We start from the raw sequence: 23,278 nt of genomic DNA, 5'->3' as shown, positions 1-23,278 counted from the left end.
CTGGGGATGAGCTCCATCAGTTCATATAGCAGCTTTGCTTGTCTACCCTAGGGACTTGCACCAGTACAGCTAAGTTGGTGGCTGGCCACTGAGAGCGTTAAGTGGTGCAGATCCCCAGCATAGGTAAAGAACATAAGAATGGCCAGACGGGTCAGACCAATGGTCCATCTAGCCCAGTATCCTCCTCCTTGCTGAGCAGCCACTCTGCTGATGGCATCACTTACAGTGATGGTTACAATCAATTCAGATTCATCCTGGTACACTCTGGCCTTGTCTACACTGAGTATTTTAGCCATCAGTGTAGTGACACTGGTGTAGCTGTGCTGGTACACACCCCTAGTGTTGATGTGGTTTGCTGATATAAACTATGACTTGCACTAGTGCAGTTTAGCCTGGGTGACACTAGCACGCTAACCCTATACTCGGGGTTTTGCACCAGTGCAACATAATTGACAGCTGAAAAATCTAGTGTAGACAAGGCCTCGGAGACTACACGAAATGACCAAGGAGGAGTGAGATATGAAGGCCTATAAAGTACTGGTCAGGAAGGCAGTCGTGAATAACAAAAACAAGCTGTAAATCTTTTGAAACATTAATGGGACCTTCTGTCAGAAATGTGGCCACATAGAAGAAATTGTTGGGAGCCAGGTGTAGTAGATACAATATTGATGGGTGCCAGAGAGAGAAGTGATATAGTAAAAGCTGTGCAATGGGAATTCTTGAGGGGGACAGCTACAGGTTAGTAGGTGGTTTGGGAAAAGATAGTTTCCCGAAGCCCCTCTCGCAGATCAGAACTCTGTAATGTGTTGGGTAGTTCTGGTTAAACTTCAGAGCAAGTCTATTTAGCCTTCTTGTCATGAAAACTATGAATATTATTCAGTTTGCTATGCATTCCCTGACTTGGGACAGTGATGGAGGAGACACTTAAAGGTTTTGGCCTCAACAGATCTGAAGGAGTTAGGGGGAAATCTTGGCACTGTATTCTCATTTGTCAGGCCTACAGTCCTGGCTTTTGCCACTCACCACGTCCCCTTCCTCACATCCTCTTATATTTCTGTAATAAGCTGTTGTGAAACAAATAATGGAGATTGATTTAGTTGGGGAAGTGGTGAATAACCTCTCCCCATCTGTTACTTATCTGTGTTGTTCCCAGGCTTAAGTGTTTAAATTATCCAGTTAGCTTAGCAAATGAGTATCCTAATGAGGAAAAGCTCCACCATTTTAAGCATTAAATTGGGGTTCACATGCCAACATTAAGCAAGTGTGTTATACAAATGTGAAAAACTTAAAATATATGTCTCTTATGCTTGTTAATACTGGGGGTATTTCTTCCAAGGAGGGTCAGAATATGTTTTTCATTTTTAAAATGTGGTTCCCTTCCCCCCCCCCCGCCCTATTTTAAAAAAATAACTAAACACAGTCTGTTCTTCTTGACACCCCATCCTATGCATGCTGGCCCTTTCCTCTTTCATACTGCCGGAGCACCATCACCTCATCTTCAGTGCTGGTGCCTTACCCCATCATTAAGTTCCCCATCTGTCATCTTCTCCCACATTTTTTGCTCCATCCCTCGCACTACCAAATCCCATATAGCTTCCTTCCACTTCCTCATCTCTACCTCATTACTTCTCTGTGACTCCCGGAACTTTTCTCTGGAAGTATTTGACCTGTAAATGAAATACCATTGGTTTGTATTGCGATGCACAGCATGCAGTTAGTCATCAGTGGGTCAGATATACTCTGATGTGGAAGAGCACAGAAGTGGTACCTGTACACTTGTACCACTGTGTCTGAGTATATCTGAACCCTTGTCCTTTTAATATATTTCTTTCTTCATTCTTCTTTGCTTGACTGTATTTGATTTTCCTCGAGTTGTCCTCTCCCTTCACTTTATTTTCCCCACCCTCATCCCTCTGCTTTTCTCCCCGTCTTCCTCCTCTGTGTTTCAATAGTAAACTGAAACAAACAAGAGGGTGCCTCAGAGATGATTAATTTCACTTCGTTCCTTGCATGTGGGGCAGTGCATGGTTAAAAAAAAAATCTGGTATATTTGGACCCCCGAGTCTACAGCAGGTTAACCATATAAATTTTAAATCAGTGGTGTGCTCATTAAAAACCTTCCTGAGTGATTCTTTAACGGATGCTGTCAGGTCAAATTTGGCCCAAGGCTTAGGTTTTTAAAAATGAGTTTTTGACATTAACGTTTTAACAGTGAGATGTTGCTAAGACTTACTGGTAGAAGCATTTTTTTAAACAAATAAACTTTGACTTGCAAACCTTGCCAAGTAACCACTAGACTTTGAAATGAAATCAACTATAAATAAAATGAGACTGACAAGTCTGTTTTTATTGTCCACACTGAGAAATACATAAAGGCACAAATAAAGAAAAGTAACTAGGTTTTAAAAATTCTTTGTTTTAATAACTTAATTTTGAATTGATATCTTCACTGTTACACTTTGTCATAGTAATTATGTTTTTCCCCCTTATGGTGACAGTGGAAAAAAAAATAAATTTTGAAAATACCATGAGCTGATTCTGTTTAAGAAAAGTTAAGAAATTCTCTTATGTTATGCTGTAATTGTTTCGTAATCCTTTTTTTATGTATTAAATAGATGCTATTGAAGATTCCCTAAAAATTGCCTGACCCAGACAGTAGTTCTTTTGCATTGCTTTCTGAGTTCGACAATGAGTCGTCTTGCATCAAATGTGTAAGCTTCAGGCCAAGCAATGATGTCTATGGAAAAAGTAAATAATTAAAACTCAAAAGCTCAGTCCTGATCAGTTTAACTAAAAAAAAGTTAATGTACCTACTTGCATGAGGTATCCTATCACTAGAACAATTTGTTATTTAAAGCCAGGGAAAAAGCCTTCAGGCCAAAACATTGTCTCTTCATGTAATTTGCTACCTGACTTAAAATAAAATGTGGGGGTTTGGACAAACTTTTGAGAAGTGTGCCACATCCTGAGTCTATTTGAAATAGCACTTTTGAGTTCATTGGGGAAAAAATCCTCATTACTATTAAAGGGATTACCCAGGGTTTCCTGCATTTTCTTATGCAAAACTTTTTTTTAATTAAAAAAAGAGAGGGAGAGAGAGAATGGTCCAGCTTTTAAGTTCTTATTTTGTGGAGTCCAAAGTGTGTGGCCCTTCTGAGGCCTAACCGTCTTTCTTTAATCTATTAGTTTAAGTTGATGTTGGCAAAATACATGGGGGTGTGTGTGGGGGGGGGGGAGTACATTTTGCACAACAGGCAGGATTTGTAGGTAGGACCTGAGACCTCCGTCTAATGTGTGTGTTTGTGCAAAGGTCAGAAGAACAAAAGATTTAGGTTGTAACTGCTGTAAATATATTAGTCTGTTTTATACAAAGATGGCTGTGTGAAAGCTTTCCATGTTAGAAATGGCCAGGAGATTCTGATCTGAGAAGCTGGTGCTGAGTTACAAATAATTAGTTCCAAACTAACCCTTCTACTGCATACACACAGAGAAACATGGGAAAACACAGAGCTAACGTGAAGCAAACTGCAAAAGGGCCTCCACTTTGAAGTTCTGTTTTATATTTGGATTATGGAAAGAAGCCAAGTACAAGTGGAGACAAAGATGGTATAAATATTTCAAGTCTTAATTTTACAGCCAACATAATTAGCTGGCCAACTAAGAAGTGAGCAACTTATCAGCCTATAGACAGTGGTACCATGTCACTTGCAGAAAGCTGAATTTACACTGAGAAAATCAAGAAAGGAAAAGAAGCAGAACTCATCTGAGGGAGCTGTGTGACTACCACAGTTCAGTTGTGAGGTATGGGGCTGTTTAAGTGACACATGATTGCCTAATACAGATTCAGATGCTAATTAGCACAGAACCCAATTTATGGAAGATTAAAGTGAGGGAAGTGACCATATTGTCTGCGTTGTATGAAGGAGATGAGGCTACCCTTTGGTTTCTTACAGTAGCTGATTTCCTTTTATACACACCCCTCATCCCCACCTCTTCCTTCTTCAGAGAGGTATCTTTTAGGCCTGTTTTTCTGATTCCATTGCATGGCATTTGTTTTTGCTTTGGCTTTTTTAAAGCTTTCTATACCCAGTCCTATTTTGCTGTTCTAGCTTTTTATGTTTACTCCTCTAGTTATTCTTATTCCAAACATGCAGAGATGATCATTGCTGTTCACACAGGACCTGATTTAGCTTCTGCTGAAGTCAATGGAAAAACCTCCTCAGTGATTTCAGAGGGAAGTTGCATCAGGCCCGTAACACAGCAGGCCTGATGCAACACACATAGAGAAAAGATCCTTCTGTTGAGGATCTTACAACTAGTATGTTGTAGTAGTTTTCCTGGGACACTATGGAGGTGAGAGCGAACTTCATCCACCCAGGCAGGATAGGATGGAATTTTAGTTGTAGGGGAAAAATAATAGTCACATTAATCACATGTGGTCTGAAACCAACGAGAAACCAGAGAGGGTCTTATTACACATTAGAAAGATAGATAAATTTTTGTTTTTTCCCGCTTCAGGTCAGAAGCCCTTCCCCTGTCAAAAATGTGATGTCTTCTTTTCTACCAAATCTAACTGTGAACGCCACCTCTTGCGCAAACATGGAGTTGCCAACTGCTCTCTGAGAAGAAACGGGCTTATCCCCCACTCTAAAGAAAGTGATGCTGGATCTCATGATAGCACAGGTAGTTCTTTCAGGTTGTTCAGAATAACAAGACAAGTTGTGTTAATTTGTTTGGAGACTGTAGACAAACGAAGCAAATACATTGCTGCATGACACAAGGCTTTAGTTAGCTTTCAGAGGGCGGAGTGGTGTTTGTTCAGAAAGGGCAAGCTGATAGGAACAAGGGTAGTTGCAATTATTCAGTAGTTTTTCTGTTGACTACACAGGAGAGACCGAACTTAGAGGAAGCCAAGCAGATGGCTGTGTGAGTCTGTTGCCTGAAAATTGCTTAATATGCTACTGGTTGTAGTTTGCATGGGCGAGCCTTCATTGTGAAGTACATACATACTTCAAAGAGAGCTTCCGTGTCAGGAATCTTTTGAGTAGGTTTCATAGAAGTTGTGTTGTAGCAATGAATTTAAAAGCAGCAGAAGGGACATGGTTTTGATTAGCCTGTTAATGAAAGTTACAAATCAACCCTATTACACTGAACCCTGATTTAACCAACAGTCAGTTGCATCAGGGTGCACCATACCTTCCTTCCATTTTTCTGAATTCCCATTTATATGAGGATTTCCGATATCCACCAATTCTTTGATAGATGGCGTTGTACTGTAATGAAGGGAAGAGGGACCAGAATATGAATCCCTCGCAATCCCTTTTTAAACGGTGTAATACAGATCCTGCTAAGTGCTAGCCTCGCAATAAACTTTACCATGTTGGGGGACATGTTACAACATGATTTGGCCTTGCCTGTCAAAATGGGACTACACTGTGTTATAACCGTGTTAGCAGCCCTTACCTTTACAGGGCTATATAGTACAGTTTGGTGTCATAGGTGTGATATGGTTTGTTCCTGACTACACAGACAGAACCAAACCATGTCATAACTTGATCAAGGGGACTTCATGATATAACATGATCCCCTGACAGAATAAAATTGTGTAGACAGGACCTGAGGCCTTCTGTGTTCTCTCCCTACAACAGAATTTAAAAACCCTGCTTGAAAGTTTTTAAACTTGGTTGTCACCAAAGAGGTTTCTAACATGGCTGGGTTGCAAGGGTGGTTGCAATCCAAGTGGAATATTATTCAAAAAGGCGTGGTGTAGCCTCAGTCTCCGTCTAGGCAGTGCATGATTGTTCTAGTACCATTTGGTTCAGTCCACACTACTTTGTCAAAGTAAATTATGTTTGTCCTGTTTAACAAGGCTATTGGGCCTGTGCTGTTAGGGCCTTAAAAATCAAGATAAAGTTCAGATCTATACTCTATAAACATCCGTGTTGGATACTCCTGGGGGAATTTGGTGCCAAAAAATTAAAAATTCTGCAAAATTCTGCATATTTTATTTGTCAAAATAACACAATATAATCATACCAGTTTCAGTTATTTTCATAATTTATTTCAAAATATCTGTGAGCAAGTATGTCTTTGTTTTTTGACAAATAGATTCCTTACTAGGCATATTAATAAGAACTTTGAGGAATTCATTTAAATTACAGTATAGAATTGTATTTCCTGCACCCGTCAGAGGCAGTGCAAAGGCTTGGGGGGTTGTTGGGGGGAGAAGTATGGAACAGGTTTCTTGGGGGGGGGAGGGGAAGGATTGTTAGGGAGTTGGGGAGCCTCCCCCATGTAGACCCTGGCTGATCCCAAGCCTCTCCCATTCAGTCAGGCACATCTGCCCCTGTCCCTGCACCCCCCATCCTGATGGGTCCCTGCAGCCTCCTTCCCCATCCCCGTGTGTCCATGCACCCCCACTCCCATTCAGTCCCTGGCTCAATGCTATCACCACACTAGCTCCTGAGCTCATGCCCCAGTCTGTTCTCCTGCACTAGCCATTCTGAACCCCTATCTGTGACCTCCCAGCAGCCCTGTGTGCCCCACTCTGTCCTAACCTGGCTCCACAGGCCAGGGGCTGTGACGAACTTCTACACCAGAGGCTGCTGTGGTACCAGAACAGCCTGCTGCATTCATGCTTCTGAAGAAATGGTTTTTTTACCCATGAAAGCTTATGCCCAAATAAATCTGTTAGTCTTTAAGGTGCCACCAGACTCCTTGTTGTATTCATGCTGTTGGCTGTTCTGGCGCCACAGTGGCTTCTGGTGGGCGAAAGGTGGAACTGCAGCACTTCTAGGACAGAATGTATTTTCTGCGGAAAAAAATAAAATTCTGCAGGACACGTGAATTCTGCACATGCACAGTGATGTAGAATTCCCCCAGGAATAGTGTTGGGGAATGCAGTTACAATACAGTTGTTCCTCCCACACAACGTAGTCTTGCAGCGAAGACAGGACCAAATAGTCTTTTAATCATATTTCCAAATCATTGTACAGCCTTGGACTTGCAGTCTACTTTCATTGTCCAAGGTGTGTAAAGAGCATACATGATTAACGCAAATTATATTTCTAAAATACTTTCTGTTTCAATGATATTACGTTAGAGACAGGGATTATTTTAATTCTTCTTCTGGCTCTTATAGAAGGTGGGTAAATAGTGTAGTCCGGCTAACATGGAAGAAGTTTGCAAGGGCTGTGATTTTAAAGGTTGTAAGGAAGATGGCTGTCATTAGCCAGTGATTACCAGCACCAGTGTCACTGGAAAGGGGAAGGAAGGGACGTTTGGATGAGGGTTAGACACAACCACAAGATAAAGCAAAGAGAAAAGCTTTAAGGTGAGATGTAAAGACCAGAAATGCAATTTGAGAGGTCATGTAATATGAAACAAGTCTATAGGAGTTCTCAAAAACCAGGGTGGCATTTATGAATAGGATTCAGAGATGGATAGAGAATCTGTGAAAGTGAGAGAGGATGTGTATGTTCCCACTTCCTCGGTGAGAGAGTAACCTGTACGCAGCATTCTGAAATGAAGGGAAGCCACAGAGTATAAACGAAGAGGATTGTAACAGTACAGAAGAGAAGAGTAAAAGTCAGACTTCAGGCAATGAGGGGTGACTTGGTATAAATAAATGTGAAGCCCTAGACCCAGAGAGAGGAAATAACCAGAGACAAAATGTGGGGGAACATAATAAAATATCCATATCTAACATATGAAAGCAACTTTATTTTACTGTTTCTTGTGACTAAAGACTATGTTCTAACTGAAGCAGGGAAGATGTGGAATTGGGAGTGGGGTAAGAGAGGGCCTCTCTATTCTGTAGTACAGAAAGACAGACAAATATGTTCAGGAAGTGGTCCACAGTATGAGACAGTTGAGAACTACTTCCAGAGGTAACTGGGCAAATATTTACAAAGTAAGTATATTTAGTATGTTCAGCAGAATCCATCATTGCTTATCTCCAACTCTGTGGTTTGTCCTTACATCTCTCAGGCCCTGTCTACACTGGAGAATGATGATGTTGCAACAACTGTTGCAGCCCCCAGTACATGTCAAATAGATCATTGTTACTTTCTAGCAGGACAGAGGGCTCTGTGGCCAGCGCATGCATAGCAACTTCAGGTTCCAGATCATAGTTCATGACAAAAGGAAGAGCTGCTTAGCAGTAGAGTGTGTGACAAAGGCAAGAGCCATTAAGTGTTTTAAAGCAAGTGCTATTACTTAGTAGAGAATCTTGTATAGAAGATATATAATGATTGTTTGCATTAACCAGTGGAGTATAAAAACCCATTTTCCTGATTAAACAATGGAATTCATCTTAAAACAGCTTGGAAATTCTCCAGGCTTTCTAGTGTATTCAGATACTGATTTCTACTTCTTGGACATAATTAATGGACTCAGTCTTGAACAGTTTCACTCATATCAGTCAATAGGACTGTTCACATGAGTAATGACTATTCACTTGAAGGTATTGCAGGATCAGAACCTGTATCAGAAGATAAGCAATATCGTGGCATCTGGTTTTTCACCAGTTACTGTATTTAATAACTATTTTTTTGGCAAAATGGTGATTTCCCCCACATTCATTACAAGTTGATAGGATTTATTTATTTTAAAAAAATTGCACTTGTCCTTTTATGCTTTTAATTTTCCGTTTAGTTGGAAGGGTTTTAGGAGTATGACTGAAATCCTCAAATGTAAACTGGCTGTTTTTAAGGTGTATTATTCTCATTAAAGGTGACTAGATTTAATAGGGGTATCAATAAGATATATTTTGAGTGAATATGAAGAAGGGGGAAAAAAAACACTTTAGAGCTTTGATATCATAAACCTCTTGTGATTGGGCAGGTGTTCCCTACTTTGGTGGTGGAGCTAGGAAAAGCTGTACCTTGTGTGTTTTTTTTAAAATGAAAAAAAACTTACTAAATGGTTCCACCTAGTGGAAGCTGTTCAGATCGTGAGAGAAAATGTGCCATCTTACACACATGAAAGGTGGTGTTCCTTGGGATAGCCTAGAAGTTTAGCACTGGGATGGTGGTGAATGTAGATGGATGCTCTAATATTCTATTTTATTCTATCTTATCCTTCTGGCAGTGCCAGTTGTTCTTTTAGCATTAGTTCTAGTGCTTTGCCCATCCCAGTTTTTAAATGTCTTTATGTGATGGGGTTTCTACAACTTCCTTGGAGACTATTAGACCATTTTCTGATAGTAACTACTAATATTAAGGTTACAAAACAGTTTTTTGCTTATAACCCCCAGTTTTCATAGAGTAATAACGCCTCTTCCTGAGCCCCTTTGTAACAGACCTGTGAAATTGTTCCTAAAAATGTGTGCTGTTCCAGATGCAGCAAAAAGTATCACTCTCAATACATGCACCCGCAGATTTTCATGTATTCCTAGCTTAGTTTGTATCTGAATCTGGAACAGGACACCTTAATATGATGTCTAGCTTTTGGAATGGAAAGCTCTCACAGCTAGACTAGCTATTTCCAGCTCACAAGGTTTTAACTCCTGATTGGCTCTAAGCCCCTCTCTGTACTCCATTTCCTGACGTCAGAGACATCAATTCATCCACATCCAAAGGGTGACATGCTCAAATTCAATCTGTAATCCACCCACCTTTTGGAATAGATCTTCTGCATTGAAGAGAATGACAGGAGACCATGCACCCACCTTTGTCCCAAGAGAAACTGGGTAAAGTTTGGTTGTTCTTTTTAAAACAAAATAGATTTTCCCACTTTTGCACAGCCCTTCTATGGTGCTATAGATCCATATTTCTTTTACTTACTTTGCCCTTACTATCTTCTGTTTGTAAAGTTACAAGCATGTAGCGTATAGTGTTGAATCTGCTGTCTTACTGCAAGGGCTGCAAAGAGTCCATAAAATGCCATTCCTGATTTGTTAAAGCTGGGGCACCCTCAGTGTCTCTCTTGATTTTTTTTCTCCCCTTTTCCCCCCCATTCCTCTGCACTCCTAACCCCAGTCTCCTCATGCTCTCCATTGTTCTGCATCCCCTCATTCCACCTCCTGCTGCCCACATGCCTCTTGAGTTCTCATAATTTCCGTTCCTGTTCCCTAACATATTCCTTCTGCCCTCACTGCCCCATTCTTGGCACTTCCACATTCTTCTGTTCCCTGCCAGGCCCTCACATAGTGACTAAGGGGTCACCATCTTCACGGAGATCAGCCTGGCTTAAACCCATTGGTAACCGTGGGAGATAGCATCCCTCTTGCTGAGGGTCAACCTGTGGCTTCAGTCCTATTGACAGTAATAGAATATGGCAGCCATTTTACGATGGTTCATCATATTTCTAGATCATTGTGACTTGCCCTTACCTCCCTGGGCTAGTACAGGTCTTTGGGGTGGATACAGATTTTCCTTGCCCTACCCTCTCATTCCCTACATAGATTTGCTTAGTGATTAACTAGAGCCTATCGTCAAGAACCTGTCCTGCTCCTCCCTTTTGCCTCGACCTTTGCCTGTCACATAATAAGTGTAGTTGGGGCTTTTCTATTGAGAAGGCAACGGAGGCCCTCCAGGCACTGCAAAACAGGCTGTGTTAAAAGGCCAAAGATTTGTCTGTTATGTGCCATGACCCTGGCTACTTTGGAAACTGAGAATCCAATTGTCCTTTCAGTACCATATTTTCAAAACTAGGCATTTCAGTTAGTTTTAAAAAATGTGTGGCTAACAATAGATGCAGCCACCAGGGCCTTGTCTACATTATGGCTCCCACTAAATCTCACCCCAGTTCAATTGAACAGCTGTTAGAACCAGTGGGAAACTTTTTACAAAAAAAAAAAAAACTTTCCCAGTGTGGATATAGCCTGACAATGAGATTCCAGTTTTGCTCCCCTGCCGAAAACTCCACAGCTTTAAATATCACAGTATCCAGAAGCATTTTCTGCACTTCTGATATATGATAGATATTTTGTTAGTATGTGTAGGAGATCAGTGCTAATTTTAGAGTTATTCCATAGCATTTCAGTTTGATTTGTCAAATGACAATAGATGTCCCACTCTTTTGTTCATAAGTCTTTCTCATAATTTCCCCCTTGAAAATCCACTATATATAAACTGTGTGCTAATATACCCAAAAAGGGCAAAGTATGAACACAAATTTGTAAGTAACTTCCAGGTGATCTTTGTTTTCGAGAGTCATCTTCCTCCCCAAAATCCCTTATGTGCCAATTTATGGTTGAGTCCTATGTTTTCACAGGTTGGAATATGAATTCTATTGAAAACTTTAATGGCCCCTTGTATATAAAACTAATTTTAATAAATTATATTTAATTTGTAAACCAATCTATTCTGATTTAACAAGTGAGATTACATCTTGCTGACAGATCAGGGATGGTGTATATAATGATTAGACCTGCCTCAGTTCAGGGGACTGAACTGACCGTTTGAGGTCCCTTCCAGTCCTACATTTCTGTGATTCTGTGGTCTTCCTACCCCCCAACAAAATGTATCAGGATTACGCTGTATTAAGTGGGTACGCACAATTACTAGAAGTTCTGCTTAGCCACAATATTTCTTTAATTGCTGTTTCTTATCACTGTGAAGGTGTATTACAAAAACCTATTCCAAACTATCAAGAGCGTTATAACTATCTTACTGTCATCTTTGGTTGCTCTCTTTATATGAGAGAAGCTTACAATAAAAAATGTAAGCAGTTCTGAGACAAACTCCACATGCTGTGTATGTGTCAGCCAGAAAATAGTTTTAAATTTTATCAGCATTTTTAAATCTCTATAGTTACTAAGAAGCTATTAGACTTGCAGTTAAACACTAAATCCACTGTTAGTTATGCAGTGTTTTGGCTGCTAGTACATATAGCATGTTAGAAGTCTTTTCAAAATATTAGATCCATGATAAATATAAAAGATGATACTGTTCATTTGATGAATACTAACATCTAGGTCTATATTAATGTTGCAAACAGTTGACTAAAGCAAGGAGAGTCACAGCTTTTGGTAACATGATTTGCCTCGCTTGTGTCCTGAAATCTTAACTAAAAAGAGGCACAACAGCTGCAATTACGTCCCATACATCAGTCTCAACTTTGGCATCCAAATCTGGTCTGGATTATTTTCCATTTACATATTCACCCTCTATATAGAATTCAGAAGCACTCTGTCTCTGCCTCCATTTTTCTTTAAAGAAATGAAGGAATTTAACTCAAACTGTATTTTAAGCAATGTTAAGAATGTGACACAAGGTGATAAAAGCAGGGAGCCTTACAGTAGTTGAGGCTGATAACTCACCCTATGTCTGGTTGTTGCAGGGTTCACAAAACAGTGGGTGATGTCGCCCATTGCTGCATTTTTGTCTTCGTTCGATGAAGTGTCATTTTAATAAATGTGTTCACTATAGAGAGCTGAATCCTGTACTGGCACAAACTTCCATGATCTCTATATGTCAGATGTATGTCAATATGACCTATATCTGTATCTACCCAAATTCAGAATGTAACAATCTTTAACACTTAATTATACTAAGTACATTTGTTTTTATTTTGCAAAGGGGCTCCATTATATAGAAACCACATCTTAAACAGACTGATTAAGTAGTCTCTGAGAATGCATAAAAATGCTCCTGTTTCATAAATAAAAAATAATTGCAGATCTTTGGTATGCAATTACAATAGTATTGCACTTACCTCCCCTTCTTTGGTATCCGAGCATTACCATTTGTTCTCTGTAGTGAGAGTGATTATACTGTGGCTCAATAAAACTGAGACCCAAGAACCCAGTAGCTGTATATTGGAAAAGAAAGTATGTTGTTACAGACTCCTAATGGCCTCATTTTTGGTGTCTGTTATGTTCTCTTCTCAGCTGTACATTTACTGGCCTTGGCAGTAAATAACTTGAATGAATTAGAAGTGATGCTAGTAAGTCTGTGATGCCTTGACAGGACACATAGTTAATTTTGCCTTGGTGGAGGATGTCTGACTGACGAAAATTTCCCTCTCTTTGCCTACAGACAGTCAGTCAGATCTGGAAACTCTAGGTGGGGTGCTGGATCTGACCTCCTGCGAGAGAGAGCAACCAGAGGAAGAAACGGAGCTACCGGAAAACAAATGCAGTCCCAAACAGGAGCAAAAGGTTGACTCACCCCAAGGAGAAGAGGATGCACAAGAAAAACCAGATGAGTATGAAGAGGGACCGGAGGAAGACTCTGTAAGTAACAAAAGCCTTGACCTCAATTTTGCCAGTAAGCTGATGGACTTTAAGCTGGCAGAGAGTGACCAGAGTGCAGGTAACTGCTCTCAGAGCGAAAAGAAACACGCCTGTGACGTTTGTGGGAAAACCTTCAAATTTGCTGGCACTCTTGGCCGGCACAAAAAGGCCCATGCTCGTGAGGACAGAAAGGATGAAAAGAGCAGTGAGGATGAAAGCAAAAGTGTTCAGGAGGAAGCTGGAGCTCCCCCAAAGCAAGACTCCACTCTTGATCAGGAAGAGCCCCCAATGGACTTAAAGGTGCTAGAATCTTCTGTGGACTGTGAGGCAACAGGAAAGGAGAATGAAGAGAGCGAAAGCATCTCTGAGGGAGAGAGCACAGAGAGAAAATCCTGTGAGAAGAGTGATGACGACAAAAAACCAAAGACTAATGGGGCTAAGAGTACCACAAAGGCAGACAAGAGGAAGAAAGTCTGTACTGTATGCAACAAGCGGTTTTGGTCTCTACAGGACTTGACACGACACATGAGATCCCATACAGGTAAGTGGAGAACATGAGACAGTATTGCAGGGAGCAGATTGCTGCTTATGGTCAGTATCCTGTGAGCTCTTCTGCCTGATGGACCTCAGCACGAGCAGGGACTTCTAATTTCTGCTTCACAATCAAACTATGTTATGAGGCGAGTTTAAGTTTCTGTGGCAACATAAAATGAATTGGAGAGGAATGGGGAGAGAAGGGTAAACGTTCAAAATCCTTTACATCTGCAGAAAGCTCAGTGGAAATACATAGTCAATTATATATTTATCTACCTGGGAGATGGGGGTAGTTGGCTTAATTTTGAAAAAAATTATTTTTCCACTTACGTGGTGCAGAATTTGGAGGTGAGGAGAGAGCAGGGAAACTATTGCACAGATTTTATATCCAGCTCCTTGCCCCCTCCTCTGTGGCTCTGCACTTCTCTTATATTTTGTTGCACATTGGAGTATAATGACACTATAAAGGGAATACATCGGATGAGGGGAGTCGATTTATCATATGATTCTAGAGTCCCAGCATCTCCATGCCTCAGTGGATCTGTTTGATCACACTCCTCGCTATATTTATCTGAATGAGAGGCAACGCCATGATCAGCTTCCACTCTTTCTCTGAACCTGAGCAGAGCAGGTGGTATACATTTAGTACAATGCCCTCCAGTGACTTCGTTGTGCAGTTAGTCGTCGTGGAATAAATGGGGTTCTGCTTATGCAATAGGATATTGTTCAACATTGCATTACGAGGGAGGATTAGATGATTCTTCCATTTTGATTAGTAAAATCGCAGTCATCCACATGTAGAATGGCTGAGCAATAACTATGACCCCAAAGAGGTGTGAATCATTCACACCACTCCAAATGTTTAGAATTCAGGTGTGCTTAATTTCACTTAGCAGTAAGCTGAAGTGACATCAGGAAAAGAGACTTCCTTTGTGTGCTGGTTTTTGGCATAGCTTTTCATTGTTACATATTTTCTGATTAAGCTTAAGTACGTCATATTTAAATTTTAATCAAAGGTGAAGCTTCACTTAAGTAATGACACTACGACACTTTTAAAAAGTGTGTGGGTCCAATGTTTTACCTACCTGAGTAATTAACTTCTCAGATGCAAAACTGATTTCTGATTGAAGTCTTTAAAAAAAAGAACACCAAATCTCCATTAGTGTGACTTTTTTCCAAAGTGCTGAGCACCCACAAATCCTCTTGAAGTCAATGAAAGATCATCACCTTTGAAAATCGGGCTATGAGTCTGAAGGATGAGTGTTGCAGTGAGTTTAGTTTTCACTGCTAGACGTGTGGGTTGTGTCACAAGGAAAAACTAGTTTGGTCTCATTCTTGTATTTATTTGTGTCCATTACAAAATCACTACAACATATGATACATCTGAGTTCAAGAAAGCCTTTGGGGAAAGATTCTTAAGTCTAACATAGCATTCTCTGATGAGCCAAATGCTGCTTTTGTGCTTTCTGAGGATAAGCTCCTCAACAATCCATGTGTCAGATACTTCTAATATTTTCATTGTTCCTGAAGGGTTGTTGGACTTGTCGCTGGAGTCTCTCTTTCCACCCCGGTTTCTTTAACTTTTTAACCTTTTCTGTAGTAGTCTTGAATAACTACCTTGACTACTTTTTCCTTCAAACGTAATACATTTAACTAGCTTCATTGATAGTTGTTTCTAAAAAAATTGTTTTTGTGACCACATCCACATTTTTCCCCAACTGGGGACTCTCAATCACTTACATTGACTTTTTTTTCTCTTGCTCGTTCAAATTTATATGTGGCAAAAATCTGTGAGATGCTTTCTCTTTCTTGAAAGGTTTCCTTTTTAAAAAAGACCTCTCAATAAAACAAAAAAGAGGGCTAGGATCAGCATAGCAAGAATATTTTGGGTTAAGACTGAAGTGTATTGGCAGGGCTGTGTGGGGAAAATTTGTACAATGCCTGCCTGAAGAATAAAAATAAGATGCATAGAAGAGCCATTCACTCATCTCTAGTCCATTTCTCTTCCAATGCAGGGTGCTCCCTACAGTTTATTTTCTAGTATATTATACAACCTACAGTAAGTCTGGCTCAATCCACTGCTCTGGGCTCTTCAAATTTATGAGCTCACTCTATGCACTCATATTTGTTAAAAGATCAAGAAGCTATCATATTAGTGGAATCATATCAAACTTGCATAATTTATTTTTCTTTCTGTTGATCATGGATCATGCAGTGCACCAAAGGGCTTGTGCAACATTAAACAGGACCTGATTCTGAGTTAAAGATGCTTTACATCACCCTGCCAGTTTTTTGTGAAACATTTTTTTGGAAAAATAAGAAAAAGGGGGAGGGAGGGCTTAAATTTTTTTTCCTGGTTCTAACCAGAACCTTTTGAGAGTAAAGTTACTCTCTGCCTCAGAAACCTCTTATAAGCGTAGGTACTTTCCAGCTTGGTCCACATTTGCACAATGAATCACTATGGGACTCTTATTTTACTTATCAAGAAATAGTTTTGCTATTTCAGAACTCATTTGTATGCAGGTTCCATTCTAGTTGGTTTAATAATTTGTGTGTAAAATGTTCACCCTTCTATCAGTGACTGAGGAAGAAATGTTTTCTCACATGCTGCCTGGCTTGTTTTTTAAATACTGGTTGCCCAGAAAAACTGGGCCCATCATCCTCATTCCTTCTATGAACCCCATCCCCTGTGTGCCATGAGCTAGTCTTTACTGTTTTGTGGTAATTTCCATCCTTTTCAGGGGGAAAGGAAGTCATGCGGTCTGTTTATCCTGCAAAGGAAACTGCTGCCTCAATGCCGTTGGCTCAGTTTCACAAACATCTTTGACTTTCAAAAGACTTTTCTGAACTTCTGGGAGAAAAAGTTGCTCACTTAAGGGCACGGAATGTTAACAGACATGAATTATGGATGCTGAATACAGCATGTCAATTTACTAACCCATCTACCCAAATTACTACATAGTCCCTTTAAAAAATACATGTTTCAGCAGATGCCTTTACAGTCCCCTGAGGTTTATGTGATAGCTAAATGTTTAACAATGAATAACCATATGAGCTGATTGTACTCTCTCACCACCAGATCCTGTTGACCTTGGGTAAGATTGAAGAATTCTCTAAAACCATTGGCTTGTGTTTCAGTAGAGTAGTTGCAGGTAAATTCACTATTAAATAGGCAATTGGATACACAGGTGGACATACAGTTCAGTATGGTCGTAGTTTTACAGCCAGATTTTGAAACCATATAGTTACACAGATTTTAGGTACAGAGTTGTTAAATATCAGTTGTTACAGAAGTGGCAAGTCATGCATTTATTTGGTATATGACTTCAATAAAGCCAACTCCTGCAAATGTTGGTGTCTAAAATTACACACCTAAAGAAAAGCTGCCTGATTTTCAGAGGTGCTGTTTACATGCAGCTCCCACTGTGGAAGCTCGGTACCTTTCTCAATCAGGTCTCTTTTATTTAGGAACCTAACTGTCGGCCTTACTACTCAAGTAGCAGGTAGTTATCCAAGTCACGTGAAAGGGAATCCTACAGTAAATGTTGAGACTAAACATTGTTGGGACTAGCCCTGGTGACCCCATTAAAAGGGAGTTGTGACCCACTTTGGGATCCCGACCCACAGTTTGAGAATCGTTGGTCTAGAGCAGTCTTGTATGTTGTACTGTCCTGAAAAGAGAGAGGGAAATGTATTTATAATCTTAGTTATATTTTGGTCTTAATTCTGTCCTAGGAGAGAGACCATACAAATGTCAGACCTGTGAACGGACCTTCACTCTGAAACACAGCCTGGTTCGTCATCAGCGCATACACCAGAAGGTCAAGAACGCTAGGAACCATGAGAAGGAGAGTGACAAAGAAGAGACCCAGTCTAGGTGTGAAGAAGACAGTGAAAATGAGTCTATCCACAGTGGCACTAACCCCATCTCAGAAAATGAGTGTGACTCAGTTGCAGGCCTTGGTAACCATTCATCTGTCTCTAGAAACCGAAAAGAAAGTCCGGCCAATGCAGCAAAGGATTCCCTTTGCAGAGAGGAGAAAACCCCTGGACGAACAGCCAGTACTTGCCTTGCAGAGTCCAGCAAGAATGCACAGAAACAGATCACAAAAGATCAGGAATCTCGGGGTAACTGTGATCACGAGAGTCCATCAGGTTTCATTCAGGACTTGCTGGAGATGCACAACAAAAAATCTCCCATGAATCACATTCTTGCCTCTGCAGATAGTACACCTCAGCTTTTGGGAGTTGAGTGAATTCTTACTATGAAATTGGACCCATCCCAGCATACAAACTAAAACCAGCAGGGCAAGGTTTTTGGAGTATATTTTGTAAGAGTGACCTTCAGCTGTGGGATAGTATGGCAGACTGGATTCAGTGCCATATGCCTTTCAGTATAATAATGCAAGAGACTACAGTATATACTGATTTGAGTGCCTTACTACTTTATTAGATCTTTTGGTATCATAGGTTTTTTTCAAAAAAAAAATGATTTTTTTGTAATATTTTAATGAATTATTTGGAGAGGACCTTTTTCATTTAAGCATTAATGTTATCTTTTGTATTGGTGTGTGTGTGTGAGCTTGTTCTTGTATATCTGTTATAGTCGCTGTGTTGTTCTCTGAGCTGGAAATGGGGGCAGTGGGGTGGGGAAGCCCTTGGATACCACAGCCAATAACTGGAAGAAAATTACATGAATTTCAGATGAGATAGCCAGAGGAAATATGTACAAGATGCTGATTTTTCTCAGTATAGACGTTCTTGCATTTGCCATACGATGGAGCATTAATCCCGTTCCAGGTATTAACGACATGGTGGTTGAAGGTGTTCAAAGTTGGTTAAAGCCAAAACCAGGAAAGACAAAGAGCTTTCAACCTCATAACTTGTTTCCACTTTTCAGCATTAGAAATGGTAATCTAGTTACCATTTAAAGACATTCTTTCTGGCCATTGTGGACTGAGTACACAGAGAAGAGTTACATAGCAACTTAACCTATGGAAATTATGCACCCGCTGTTATATATGTTTGATTTGCTTCAATATATTATTATTATTATTATTTTATTATTATTTTATAAATTCATCAGTTCGCTAGTCTCTGCAGTCAGCAGAAACAAATGGGCAATATTTGCCCACGGAGATCTACAGTGCAGCTTGGATCCCCTGTTTAAGCTTTCACCAACTCCCCTCTCATGTTGCAGCTCTTCTACTGTACTTAAATGGAACCCTTCCTCTGACTGGAGAATCAAATGGAGGCCAGCAAGTAATCATCACAAATGTACAGGGGAACATCTCACTAGTGATAGCATGGGTGTGTGTGGGGAGGGTCATGAAAGGACTCCCTTTCCCACCTTGAGTGCATGAGGAAGGCACTGCAAATTGCTTGGTTCCGATCACATGACATTTGTTACTAATGAGCAAAGTTATTTAGTCTTCCAGTTGAAAGAAAGCGAGAAAGAAATGCGAGCCTTACCGTGATCTTGCTACCGTCTTTTTCTAAAGCAAGAAAATACTACTGGTAATAAAACTACAAATATAAAACATGTTAAAAATAAATAAAATAAGTTAAAAAAAAATCTTTCTTCCTGAGGTTTTGGGGTTGATGCTTGAAGACTAGTGTGTGTTTCTAAATTTCATATTGATAGTTTAACCGCTTTAATGCTGGGGGTTGGGATTTCTCCACAGGTCTCCTGTGGCCTACAACAGGAGATACTCTCAACCACCAGCATTTATTGGGTTAAGCAAAATGTATCCTACTATAGCTGTGCATTTTTAGGTATGCTCAGCATTCTGTTGTTCTTGGTGTCCTTCAGTCATGATCTCTGGGACAGACAGAGCCATAGTATTGCCGGAGTCTCATTGTGCTGTTCCACCACTTCAGCTCCCTCACCCACACTGTGATCCTCCCATCCCTTCCCATGCAAAATCACATGTCCTACTTCCAATAGACTTGGAAGAAGAGGGCCTTAAATCAATCTCTCTCTCTCTCTCTCTTTCTCTCTCTCTCCATATCTATATTTGAAAAATTTGTTGAAATATAAATATATATATTTCAGCAAATTTCTGGAGACCGAAATCCAACTCCCCAGAATTCAAAGGAAGAAAAATGTTCTCAAGTGATATTCTCGCATATAAAATAAGAAAAAAAAATGGTTGAGGTATATGTGATTTTTATTAGGGATGTATGAACCAGTTTTGAAATAAGTTACTCCAAATTAATAAAAATCAGAACCAATGATTCCTTTAAAACTTTACCAGGTGTGTTCTACTTAGTTTAAACAAGTTCACACATCCCTTAATTTTTTTTATTACTATTATAATTATAATAATAATTATATTATTGTGGGTATTTTTGGTTTTTGTTTGTTTTGTTGTTTATTTTTAATTTTGGGTTTTTTTTTTTTTTTTTTTGCAGCTCTCCACACTAAACTGCGCAATATTGTGGGGGAGAAGCCATTACTAAACTATATGCTGCAGAACAATGTAGCGAGTAATCAATTCCCAGCAGCCTGCCGGGACATCTGCTAGCAATAATCACTATTGATTTAAAGCTTTATTTAGCCTTTATCTATATCCTAGTAGATTATAAGGTCTTGCCACATTTTATTGACATTTTTATTAGTTGAGTTTGACTGAGAAAACTTTTGTTGTTGTTTTTTTTTCCCCAATATTAAACTGTGAAGTTTATAACATGTTTAAACTATGGGTGAATCTTAGGCTTAGTTTGCATGTTCAGCTAATTTGTCTCTCTATTATTTTTGTTTGTTTGAATCCTTTTATTTTTCCTTTCTCAGGGCTTTTACAAAAAAAAATGGATCTTCTGAAATTCTTTTGTCAGAGTTGCAATGGACTTAACGATGAAATAATTCAATCACTACATTAAGCACTTGACTGTGAAAGCGCAAAAAGAAAAAGAGAACTTATGTTTGTGACTATTCTCAAATGGCTTTTCGGAGCTATGTGACAGTCTGATTCCATTTTCAGAATGATTCATAATCTTCTCTCCCCTTCTGTGTGTGTGTCTCTCTCTCCCTCTCTCTATTCAAGAAGGAAATTTAATCTTAGTGATTTCAGCCCATGCAGGAAACAATAATAAATGTGTAGAATTCATATTTTTTCTAAAGGGAACTTAAACTGCTGCTACAAGTTGTGTACAAGACTGGTTTATGCCACATGAACAGAGAATCACACATTTGTTTTGGTACTTTTATTCCTCTCTTTATTCAGTTGTACAGTACTTCCAAATTCAAATTGAAAGTAAACCTGTTCTGTATCAAACCATCTAAGCAATAAAATGTTATATTTAAAAATTATAGGTTGCAAAATGGACACGGCTCTTCTTGTGGGTTTGTTGTAACTTGCTTTTAAGCCTATCTGTGAAGGATTATACACAAACCAGAGTCTGAGTTTATGTGTAGGGATGGTCTTATGGTTCTCCCTTATTGTTGGGCTGTGTTTGAACTAGAGATGGTCAAAAGATTTTGAACATTTTGTCCTGTATGCCAACCAGTTTGGGGCAAGTCACAGCTTTTGAAAACGATGGTTGGGTTTTTTTTTTTTTTTTTTTTTGGGGGGGGGGGAGATTTTGGTTAAAATTTCACTAAAAAGTTGGGGCAAAATTTTCATGCCGGTTTCCTAGAGCCACCTTTAGTTTGAACTTCTCTTTCCACTTTTAAACTGCAGCTTTATGATCACATAAGTAAATGGCTTTGTCAGGGGATGGTGCTATACTTAAAAAAATATGAATAGTATTCTTTATAAATGAAATAGTTGTTCTGTGGTGACTACCATCACAGTTGAATTTTCCACAGGGAATTTAGTAGAGCTGTGAAATCTTCAGGATGTAATAGACAGCCATGTGCAAAGTACCTGAGAATGTTGCTTTAGTTTAGCTTGTCAGGTAAATATGACCTTCCAACTTGCACTTTGTCTGCCGTATAGAATGCCTTTCACAGGGTGGTGACGACCATCTGGGTTGAGCTCAAGATTCTAAAGCCCAGGGAAATGCAGGGAGTTTTAGGCCTTGGCTACACTTGGGACTTCACAGCGCTGCCGTGAAGCGCGAGTATAGTCGGCCGCCAGCCAGTATGTACTCCACCTCTCCGAGGGTAATAGCTTGCAGCGCTGCGAGCGAGGGTGCAGCGCTGCAGGCTCTGATTACAATGGCGCTGTACAGCGCTGTACTCGCTGTGTTTGGGGGGGGGGGGGGGGCGTTTTCACACCCCTGAGCGCAGCAAGTTGCAGCGCTGTACAGCACCAGTGTAGCCAAGGCCTTAGAATCTGCTTCTTTTTAAATCCCTTCCCTGTGGATAATGGTTCCTGCCTTCTAAACCTGTGAAGTGCTGTGTAAAGGAGTCTGTGCTGCTGTGATTTACACCTTTTTGTAGCCTCATATATTTAAATCCTACCAAATTAAGCTCCCCAGAAACCCCTTTGCTGACATGTAACTTACACTCCCTTCCATTCCATTTGAATTTGGCCCTGTGACTGCCGTGATTTTTTTCCTGTCCTGGTTCTGCAACAGTTTAGGAGAGAAACCAAATACTACTACTGGGCAATACAGCTACTTACCAAAACAACCTTATTTTGCTCCTTCTAGTCCCCCCATTGCCACAGTGACACTTGGTTTCTGAAGACCATTTGTAGGGCTGTCAGCTGGTTGGCAGATGTGTGGGGGAAGTGCCAAGACATTTGGGGCTATTGGTGTTACCTTTATATGCCAAAAATGCTACCTCTTTGTTCCCTCAGATGTGCGTTAAATGTGAAGTTTTACATAGATTATTTTGATTCTGTTGGCATAATATGTTTTAAGCAAAACTCCCACAGAGTGGGCAACAGAGCCATCCTGTTTTGGGAATAACCATGGGGTTTCGGCTTGATTTTTGAGTGCCAACTACATTTATTGTTTTTCCAAGCATTGGGCTTGGGGAAAAGACTGAAGTTCTACATTCACAGAGCACTGCAGGGAATCATTGCTGAGGGTTAAGGGTGCCTCTGCTGGGAAAGGAACCAGACCCCATCTTCTTGCATGGTGGTGTAAAGCACAAAGTTGGCATCCGTAGCTGGGGGTGGGGGAATGGGAGGAGATTCTCAAAATGTAGGAGTTGGGTGAAAACCCAATATTTGCCCCCAGATTGCAATACGAAATGTTGACTTGGGTTGTTATTGGTAAGAAATGGTGGAAATTCAGCCTGGAAATCTCTGGTAAGGAGAAAGGAATAAAAATATTTTGTATTTGCCATTATCTCCTTAGTCACATAATAGCAGTAGTTGGGATGTGCACACGCAGTACTTACAGGGAGTGGGGAAAGAATAGGAAATGAGTTGTGACTGGGACAGAGAGGGAAACGAGAGGGAGTGTGGGCTATATTGGCAGAGAGAAAGGAGAGTCAGGACAAAACTGGGAGGAAAGATCAAACCAGTATCTTAGATGCCTATATACAAATGCGAGAAGTATGGGGAATAAGCAGGAAGAACTGGAAGTGCTAATAAATAAATACAACTATGACATTGTTGGCATCACTGAAACTTGGTGGGATAATACACATGATTGGAATGTTGGTGT

The 23,278-nt window shown here is 40.1% G+C and overlaps 1 protein-coding gene across 1 annotated transcript in view; it reads left to right on the top strand.

Annotated features, from left to right (window-relative positions):
* RREB1 (ras responsive element binding protein 1) overlaps positions 1-21,026 on the top strand; it is a 142,441-nt gene extending 121,415 nt beyond the window's left edge. The window contains 3 exon segments of the mRNA XM_054018267.1: positions 4,519-4,683; positions 12,984-13,721; positions 17,450-21,026. Of these exon segments, the coding sequence (XP_053874242.1) occupies positions 4,519-4,683; positions 12,984-13,721; positions 17,450-17,970 (1,424 nt within the window). The 3' untranslated portion in view covers positions 17,971-21,026.
* The last annotated feature ends 2,252 nt before the right edge of the window (positions 21,027-23,278 follow it).

This window comes from Malaclemys terrapin, chromosome 2 (assembly GCF_027887155.1).
Source record: "Malaclemys terrapin pileata isolate rMalTer1 chromosome 2, rMalTer1.hap1, whole genome shotgun sequence".
Taxonomy (NCBI): Eukaryota; Metazoa; Chordata; order Testudines; family Emydidae; genus Malaclemys; species Malaclemys terrapin.
Note: the sequence above shows the minus strand (reverse complement) of the source record. Positions and strands in the feature narration are given on the sequence as shown.